At 58.2% G+C, this 9,527-nt stretch overlaps 1 protein-coding gene across 2 annotated transcripts; it reads right to left on the reverse strand.

The window, feature by feature from the left end:
- Positions 1-1,922: 1,922 nt before the first annotated feature.
- On the reverse strand, positions 1,923-7,335 carry LOC136306088 (uncharacterized). Of its 2 annotated transcripts, none has more exons than XM_066209436.1 (3): positions 4,166-6,334; positions 3,612-3,662; positions 1,923-2,763 (listed from the first exon to the last, which is right to left on the reverse strand). In XM_066209436.1, exons 1-3 carry the CDS (start codon positions 5,561-5,563, stop codon positions 2,698-2,700), a joined length of 1,515 nt encoding a protein of 504 aa, XP_066065533.1. In that variant the 5' UTR covers positions 5,564-6,334; the 3' UTR covers positions 1,923-2,697. The 2 variants fall into 2 exon arrangements, with proteins under 2 accessions (XP_066065533.1, XP_066065534.1); XM_066209437.1 differs by lacking the exon at positions 1,923-2,763 and adding an exon at positions 7,122-7,335 and having other exon boundaries at positions 3,288-3,662; positions 4,166-6,676.
- Positions 7,336-9,527: the final 2,192 nt, after the last annotated feature.

The following is a 9,527-nucleotide window of genomic DNA, read 5'->3' on the forward strand; positions in this document are numbered from 1 at the left end:
CCCCCTATTTTTCCCCCAATTTTTCTCTATTTTCCCCCCTATTTTACCCATTCTTCCCCCGGTTTTCGCCCATTTTTTCCCCATTTTTCCCCCGTTTTTTTCCCATTTTCCCGTTTCCCCCCGTTCCCCCCCGGCACTCACACGCAGCACTGTTTCTTGGTGTTGGGCCCCCCGAATTTGGGTTTGTCCCGGCAGTTGGGGCAGTGGGCGCAGTCCTGGCTCCGCCCCCAGCCCTGGCTCCGCCCTCTGGCCCAAATTACCCCCAATTCCCCCCAAATTTTCCTCCATTTTTCTCCAATTTTTCCTCATTTTTTCCCCAATTTCCCCCATTTTTTCCCAGTTTTTTGCCCTTTTTTTTCAATTTTTCCCCATTTTCCCCACATTTTCCCCATTTTTCCCCATTTTTCCCTCATTTTTTCCTCCAATTTTCCCCAATTTTTACCCAATTTTTGCCCGTGTTTTTTTTCAATTTGCCTCCATTTTTTCTCCATTTCCCCCCATTTTTTTCCCAATTTACGCTATTTTTCCCCATTTTTTGCCCAATTTTTCCTCATTTTTTCCTCATTTTTCCCCCATTTTTTCCCCATTTTTTGCCCATTTTTTCCCTGTTTTTCGCACATTTTTCCCCCAATTTTTCCCATTTTTTCCCCAATTTTTCCCCATATTTTCCCCCATTTTCCCCCTATTTTTCCCCCAATTTTTCTCTATTTTCCCCCCTATTTTACCCATTCTTCCCCCGGTTTTCGCCCATTTTTTCCCCGTTTTTCCCCATTTTCCCCCTATTTTTCCCCCAATTTTTCTCTATTTTCCCCCCATTTTTTCCCATTTTTCGCCCATTTTTCCCCCGTTTTTTCCCCATTTTTTCCCCATTTTTTCCCCATTTCTCCCCCATTTTTTCCCCGTTTTCCCCCCATTTTACCCCCGTTTTTCCCCCCATTTTTTCCCATTTTTCGCCCATTTTTTCCCCGTTTTTCCCCATTTTTTCCCCATTTTTTCCCCATTTTTTCCCCATTTTTCCCCCGTTTTTTTCCCATTTTCCCGTTTTCCCCCGTTCCCCCCCGGCACTCACACGCAGCACTGTTTCTTGGTGTTGGGCCCCCCGAATTTGGGTTTGTCCCGGCAGTTGGGGCAGTGGGCGCAGTCCTGGCTCCGGCGGCAGCCCCGGCACCGCCCGCAGCGCGACCCCCGCGCCCCCCGCGCCCCCCGCGCCCGGGACCGCCCGGGGGGGGGAGGGGCGGCCCGCCGGGGGGCGGGGGGCGGGGCGGGGGGCGGGGCGGGGCCGGCCCGGGGGCGTTTGGCCTCGGACAGCGGCTCTGAGACAGAAAAAAAACCACAAAATTAAAATAAATAAAATTCAGCCCATTTCAGGGGGAATAAAACGGGATTTGGAGAGGGATAGAGGAGATTTGGGGGGTCCCGGGGGGATTTGGGGAGATTAAAAGGGGATTTGGGGGGGTCCCGGGGGGATTTGGGGGGTCCCGGGGGGATTTGGGGAGATTAAAAGGGGATTTGGGGGGGTCCTGGGGGGATTTGGGGAGATTAAAAGGGGATTTGGGGGGGTCCTGGGGGGATTTGGGGGGTCCCGGGGGGATTTGGGGGGTCCTGGGGGGTCCTGGGGGGGATTTGGGGGGATTTTGGGGGTCCCGGGGGGTCCTGGGGGGGATTTGGGGGGATTTTGGGGGTCCCGGGGGGGATTTGGGGGGTCCTGGGGGGATTTGGGGGATCCCGGGGGGGATTTGGGGGGATTTGGAGAGGATTTGAGGAGATTTGGGGGGTCCCGGGGGAATTTGGGGAGTCCTGGGGGGGGATTTGGGGGGATTTGGGGGGTCCTGGGGGGGATTTGGGAGGATTTGGGGAGACTAAAAGGGGATTCTGGGGGGTCGTGGGCAGATTTGGGGGGATTTGGAGAGGATTTGAGGAGATTTGGGGGGGTCCCGGGGGGATTTGGGGAGATTAAAAGGGGATTTTGGGGATCCCGGGGGGATTTGGGGAGGATTTGGGGGGTCGCAGGAGATTATGGGGGATCCCGGGGAGATTTTGGGGGGATTTTGGGGGGATTTTGGGGGGATTTGGGGGGACTTGAAGCGATTTTGGGGAATTCTGGGTGGATTTAGAGAGGATTTGGGGGGTCCCGGGGGGATTTGGGGGAATTTTGGGGTCCCAGAGCAGATTCTGGGGTGAATTTTGGGGATTTAGGGGAAATTTTTGGGTGATTTTGGGGAATTTTGGGGTCTCAGAGCAGATTTCAGAGCAGAGTTTAGGGATTTTCGGGTGATTTTCGGGTGATTGTGGGATCTCAGAACCAATTTTGGGGAGAATTTGGGGGATTTTGGGGTCCCCAGAACGGATTTTGGGGTAAATTTTGGGGATTTTGGGGTGAATTTTGGAGATTATGGGGTCCCAGAACAAATTTTGGGGATTTTCGGGAGAATTTTGGGGGTTTGGGCTCCCAGAGCAGATTTCAGGGTAAATTTTGGGGATTTCTGGGGTGATTTTTGGGGATTTGGGGGTCCCAGAGCAGATTTTGGGGTGAATTTTGAGGATTTTTGGGGTGATTTTCGGTGATTTTGGGGTTTTAGAACCGATTTTTCAGGGAATTTTGGGGATTTTGGGGTCCCCACAGCAGATTTTGGGGTGAATTTTGGGGATTTTGGGCATTTTTGGGGTGATTTTGGGGGATTTTGGGGTCCCTCACCTTCAGGGGGGGGTCCCGGGCTCGGGAGGCGGCGCTCTCCTGCAGACGTGTTTGATCCGGGGGGAGCCCTGGGAATTTCGGGGGGTCCGGGGGGGGTCAGAGCCCCAAAAACCCCCCAAAAAATCCCCAAAATTCCCCTGGAATGCCAGACGCCGAAATATCCCACCCGTGACCCAAAATCCCGCCCCAAATCCCCCAAAATTCACCCAAAATCCCCAAAATTCCACCCAAAATTCACCCAAAATCCCCCAAAATCCCCCAAATCCTCAAAATTCCACCCAAAACCCAAAAATTCCGCCAAAAATCCCCCTAAATCCCCCCAAATCCACCCAAAATCCTCAAAATTCCACCCAAAATCCCCCAACTCCATCTAAAACCCCCCAAAATTCCCCAAAATTCCCAAAATCCACCCAAAAATTTCCCAAAATCTCTCCCAAATCCCCGAAAATTCCACCCAAAACCCAAAAATTCCACCAAAAATCCCCAAAAATTCCACCCAAAACCCAAAAATTCCACCAAAAATCCCCAAAATCCCCCCAAAATCCCCCAAAATCCTCAAAATTCCACCCAAAACCCCCAAAATCCCCCAAAATCCATCCAAACCGCAAAATACCCCCAAATTGCCCTGAAATTCCCGAAATTTTCCCCAAATTCTCTCAAAATCTCTAAAAATTCCCCCAAATTCCCCAAGTTCTCCCCACATTTCCCAAAATTTTCCCAAATTTCCCCCAAATCTCCCAAAAAGTCCCAAGATTTCCCAAAAAATTCCCAAATTCGCCCCAAATTTCCCAAAAAGTTCCCAAACTTACCAAAATTTTCTCAAATTTCTCCCAAATTTCCCAAATTCTCTTGAAATTTCCCCAAAATTCTCCCCCAAATTCCCCAATTTCCCCCAAAATTCCGCCTGTTTCCTCACCTGGGGCTCTCCAGGGTCCCCCGGGGGCTCCTCCGGCTCCTCCGACCCTGCCTGGGAAAACAAAATCCCCCAAAATCACCAGGAATCCCCCCAAAAAACCTGGAATTCCCCAAAAATCCTCCCAAAATTCCACAAAATCCCCCCCCACCCCAAATCCCCACTGAATTCCCCAAATTTCCCAAAATCCCTCCAGGTAACGCCAAAATTCCCCAAATTCCTCAAAATTCCCCCAATTTCCCCCCACGTTCCCCGAGGTTCCATCAAATTCAATGATATTTGCCAAAAATTCCAAAAAATCCCACAAAATTGCACAAAATTCCCACGAAATTTTTGTTTCCAATCCAGCCAAATTCGTACAAATTTCCCCAAAATTCAAAAAAATCCCCCAAAATTCCCACAATTTTTTGTCCTCAACCCGGCCAAATTTGTACAAAATTTCCCAAAATTCAAAAAAAATCCCCAAAAATTCCCCCCTCGAAAATTCCCCGTAAAATTTCCAAAAATTCCTCCAAACCTCCCCAAATTTCCCAGAATTCCCTGTTCCGGCTGCCCACCCTGTGCCGGCGGTCGATCCTCCCCAGCTGCAGCCGGGCCCGGCTCAGCAGGTCGAACACCCGCCCCGTGACGTCATCCAGCCCCGCCGTGACGTCACCGGCCGGCTCCCCGCCCGCACTTCCGGGTGCGGGGAGGTCACTTCCTGCTGCGGTTGTGCCATTTCCGATCACACTTCCGGGTTCTGTGACGTCACTTCCGGGTGTGACGACGTCATTCGCGGCCGCTAATCCATGTTCTGTGACATCACTTCCTGGCGTGACGACGTCACTTCCGGGCGCCGGCGGCTCCGTGGCGACCGCACCCCCCAGCGGCCGGAGGAGCGCCAGGTGGTTGGGACCGGAAGTGGGCGGGGCTTGCACCGGAAAAGGAAGCACGTGGCTTGCGGGGGCGGCGGAGCTCAGCGATTGGTAGATGCGCAGGTGGGCGGGGCCGGGCGTGAACAGCGGCGCCCGTAGCAAAAGGGGGCGGGGCCGGAAAGGGGCGGGGGCGGAAAGGGGTGGGGTCAGCGCGGGGTCACCCAAGGTCACCTGCAGCAGCCGTAGGGTCACCTGGGGGTCACCCGGGGTCACGGGGGCGGGGCCAAAGGTCACCTGAGGGTCACTTGAGGTCACGGGGGAGGGGCCAAAGGTCACCGGGGGGTCACGCGGGGTCAGCCAGGAGTCACTGGGGAGGAGGGGCGTGTCCCCCAAGGGGGCGGGGCCGTCCCTGGGCTCCAGGAGCGTCCTTGGGGCGTCGGCAGCGACGTCGCCGTTCCTGTCCATGACGTCATCGCGGTCCTCAATGACATCATTGTTGTCCTTGATGACATCACGGCAGCTCCCCATGACATCATCGCCATCCCTGATCGTGTCCTTGATGACGTCACCGCTGTTGACGACCTCGTCCCCGCCCTCCGCCAGGTCGCTGATCCCGTTGATGACGTCACCGGCACCTTCGATGACGTCACAGTCGTCTCTGACGGCGTCGCCGCCCACAGGGACGGCGACGCAGCGGGCGGGGTCAGTGACGTCACAGGCGGGTTTGATGACGTCACAGCCGGCCCCGGCGACGTCGCAGGCGGGCCCGGTGAGGTCAGCGCTCCCTCTGACGACGTCACGGGCGAGCTCGACGACGTCGCGCTCCCTCTCGATGACAACGCGGCTGGCCTTGATGACGTCACACCCCCCGGCCACGACGTCGGGCTCCCTTTTGACGACGTCGGGCTCCGCCCTGATGACGTCACGGGCGGGCCTGACGACGTCGGCGCTCTCCCAGCGGAAGGTGGGCGCCCGCAGGATGGCCCGGCGGGGGGAGGGGGACAACGGGGGCGTGGCGCCGGGGACACCGGGGACACCGGGAGGGGGGCGCGGCGGCACCGGGCGCGGCCCTGGGGACACTGGGAGGGCTCCCAGTGACATCAGAGGGGTCCTGGGTGACTTTGGGGGTCCCTTGGGTGACCCCAGGGGCGTCGCGAGCGTCCCGACGAGGGTCCCGAGTGTCCCCGGGGTGTCCCCGGGTGTCCCCAAAGGTGCCCTGGGTGTCCCCGGAGGGATTTGGGGTGTCCCCAGGGGTCCCCAAATGCTCCTGGATGTCCCCGGGGTGTCCCCGGGTGTCCCCAAGGTGACCCTGGATGTCCCCAGGGTGTCCCTGGATGTCCCCAGGGTGTCCCTGGATGTCCCCGGGGTGTCCCTGGGTGTCCCCAAGGTGACCCTGGATGTCCCCAGGGTGTCCCCCAGTGTCCTCACGGCGTCCCCTGGTGTCCCCAGGGTGTCCCCCAGTTTCCTCAGGGTGCCCCCGGGTGTCCCCAAGGCGCCCCTGGGTGTCCCCAGGGTGTCCCTGGCTGTCCCCAAGGTGTCCCCCAGTATCACCAGGGTGTCCCTGGATGTCCCCAGAGTGTCCCCGAGTGTCCTCAAGGAGCTCCTGGGTGTCCCCAAGGTACCCCCGAGTGTCCCCAAGGTGTCCCCGAGTGTCCCCAGGGTGTCCCCGTGTGTCCCCAGAGTGTCCCCGGGTGTCCCCAGGGTGTCCCCGGGTGTCCCCAGGGTGTCCCCGAGTGTCCCCAGGGTGTCCCTGGATGTCCCCAGAGTGTCCCTGGATGTCCCCAGAGTGTCCCCGAGTGTCCCCAGGGTGTCCCCGAGTGTCCCCAAGGCGCCCCCGGGTGTCCCCGAGCTGCTCCCGTCTCTCCCCGCCGCTCCCGGCGTTCACTTCCGGGATGGGCGTGTCCGCGAACCGCCTCGGGGGCCTGATTGGCCGAGCCGAGCGAGCGCTGACCAACGGCATCACGAACTGCCGCAGGCCCCGCCCGCCGCCGCCCGGCCTGGCCCCGCCCCCTCGGCGCGCGCCGCCGCGGGGGGCGGGGTCAGCGCCGGCCGCCGCCGCCCCTCGGCCACGCCCTCTCCGCCACACCCCGCCCCGGAAGCGCAGGGGGCGGAGCCGAGAGCGGGGCTTCAGCCGAGGGGGGCGTGGCGAGAGCGAGGTGGTCACGCCCCCCGCGCGGGGCGGGGAGGGGGCGGAGCCGGGGCGGAGCCGGGAGCCTGTGGGGGAGGGGAGCGCGGTCAGGACGGGATTCGGAGGAAATTTAGGGGATTCTGGGAAATTTTTGGATGATCTTGGGGGATCTGGGGTGATTTTGGGAGATTTTGGGTAAGTTTAGGGGATTTTGGGAAATTTTTGGATGATTTTAGGTAATTTTGGGGGATTTGGGGGGATTTTGGGTAATTTTTGGATGATTTTGGAGGATTATAGGTAATTTTTGGATGATTTTAGGTGATTTTTAGGTAATTTTCAGGGATTTTGAGAAATTTTTGGATGATTTTAGGTAATTTTGAGGGATTTTGGGTAATTTTTGGATGAATTTCAGTGATTTGGGGGGATATGGGGGATTTTGGGGGATCTTGGGTGATTTTAGGATGATTTGAGGGATTTTGGGTAATTTTGGGGGATTTTGGGAAACTTTCGGACGGTTTCGGGGTCACTGACCTCTCTGGGAACGCCGTGGGGGGAGGGGCATCTCCAGCTCCTCGGGGCGGAACCCCCGGAACTCCTCCTGCGAGGGGGCGGGCTCAGCATTAGCCACACCCACTCCCCTCCCGAGGCCACGCCCCCTTCTTCCCCTCACTGAAACCCCCCAAATTCCACCCCAAAAAAAAAAAAACCAACCCAAAATTCCGGCTCCAAAAATCCCAAAAATCTCCTCAACTCCCCCCAAAATCCCCTCAGGAGCCCCCAAACGTCCCCCAAACCCGCTGAAAACCTCCCAAACCCAAAAAAATCCCCCCAAAATCCCCTCGGGACCCCACAAACAGACCCAAAACAGCCCAAATCCCCTCAAAATTCCCCCAAAATTCCCTCGGGACCTCCCAAACTCACCCAGAACAGCCAAAATCCCCCCAAAATCCCCCGAAATCCCCTCAGGACCCCCCAGACATCCCCAAAACAGCCAAATTCCCCCCAAAATCCCCTCAGGACTCGCAAAACCCCCCAAATCCCCCCCAAATCCTCTCAAAACCTCCTCAGGACCCCCAAAATCTCCCCAACCATCCCCCAAATCGTCTCAAATCCCCTCAAACGCTCCCAAAACCCTCTCGGGACCCCCCAAACAGACCCAAAACAGCCAAAATCCCCCCAAAATCCCCCGAAAATCCCCTCAGGACCCCCCAAACAGACCCAAAACAGCCAAAATCCCCTCAAATCCCCGAAGGACCCCACAAATCACCCCCAAAACAGCCAAAATCCCCCAAAAATCCCCCGAAAATCCCCTCAGGACCCCCCAAACACACCCAAAACAGCCAAAATCCCCCCAAAATCCCCCCGAAAATCCCCTCAGGACCCCCCAAACACACCCAAAACAGCCAAAATCCCCCCAAAATCCCCCCAAATCCCCTCAGGACCCCCCAGACATCCCCCAAACCCCCTGAAAAACTCCTAAACCCAATGAAATCCCCCCAAAATCCCCTCGGGACCCCCCAAACACACCCAAAACAGCCAAAATCTCCTCAAAATCCCCTCAGGATCCCCCAGACATCCCCAAAACCCCCTGAAAACCCCCCAAACCCAATGAAATCCCCCCAAAATCCCCTCAGGACCCCCCAGACATCCCCCCAAACCCCCTGAAAACCTCCCAAACCCAATGAAATCGCCCCAAAATCCCCTCGGGATCCCCCAAACACACCCAAACCAGCCAAAATCTCCTCAAAATCCCCCCGAAATCCCCTCAGGATCCCCCAGACATCCCCAAAACCCCCTGACTACATACCCCCCAAATCCAAAAAAATTCCCCAAAATCCCCTCGGGACCCCCCAGACATCCCCCAAACGCCCTGAAAACCTCCCAAACCCAATGAAATCGCCCCGAAATCCCCTCAGGACCCCTTAGACATCCCCAAAACCCGCTGAAAACCTCCCAAACCCAATGAAATCCCCCCAAAATCCCCTCGGACCCCCCAAACACACCCAAAACAGCCAAAATCTCCTCAAAATCCCCCCGAAAATCCCCTCAGGACCCCTTAGACATCCCCAAAACCCGCTGAAAACCTCCCAAACCCAATGAAATCGCCCCGAAATCCCTCGGGACCCCCGAGACATCCCCCAAACCCCCTGAAAAACACCCAAACCCAATAAAATCCCCCAAAATCCCCTCGGGATCCCCCAGACATCCCCAAACCCCCTGAAAACCCCCCAAACCCAATGAAATCGCCCCGAAATCCCCTCGGAGCCCCGAGACATCCCCCAAAGGCCGAAATCCCCCCGAAATCCCCCGGGAAGGCCTCAACTCCCGCCAAAGCCCCGTTCGCTCCGTCTCCCCCTCAGGGTTCCCGGTTCTCACCGCGGGGCCGGGCCGGGCCGCTCGCCCAGCAGCGCCCGGAGGCGCCGGAGGCCGCGGCCGAGGCTCAGCAGCGCCCGGAGCGCGGGGTCGGGCCCGGGCCGGGCCGGGCGAGGCCCCGAGCGGGGTCCGGGCCCGGGGGGAACCGGGAGCGCCCCGGGCCCAGGGCGGGGGACGAGCCGGGAAACGGCCGCGGGCGGCGGCGGCGGCGGGGCCCGCCGCCATCTTGGGCCGGGGGCGGGGCCTGAGGGCGGAGCCAATGGGAGAAGGGCAGGGGGGCTGTTTGACCAATGAGAGCGCGAGGAGGGCGGGGTTAGAACGCAGCGTGGCCAATCAGAAAGAGGAAAAGGGCGGGGCTACGGAGGCGGGAGACGGAGGGAGGAGGGGGCGGAGTGGGGGCGAAGCGGGGCCAATCGGAGAGCGGGGCGGGCGTGGTTTAACAGACCCGGGGCCAATTGGTGCGAGGGATGGGCGTGGTTTGAGAGAACCGGGGGGGGTAATCGGAGAGCGGGGTGGGCGTGGCTGAAGAGAAGCGGGGCCAATCGGAGCGCGGGGTTTTTCACA

This window comes from Chamaea fasciata, unplaced genomic scaffold, assembly GCF_029207755.1.
Source record: "Chamaea fasciata isolate MVZ Bird 193981 ecotype frontalis unplaced genomic scaffold, bChaFas1.0.hap1 SCAF_975, whole genome shotgun sequence".
NCBI classification, from domain to species: Eukaryota; Metazoa; Chordata; class Aves; order Passeriformes; family Sylviidae; genus Chamaea; species Chamaea fasciata.

Excerpts from the sequence above, each read along its gene's own strand:
- LOC136306088 (XM_066209437.1), bottom strand. The coding sequence starts at position 5,563 with ATGTCACTGGGAGCCCTCCCAGTGTCCCCAGGGCCGCGCCCGGTGCCG. Across the intron at positions 3,663-4,165 it reads GGATCGACCGCCGGCACAGG|GCAGGGTCGGAGGAGCCGGA; the intron begins GTGGGCAGCCGG and ends TTGTTTTCCCAG.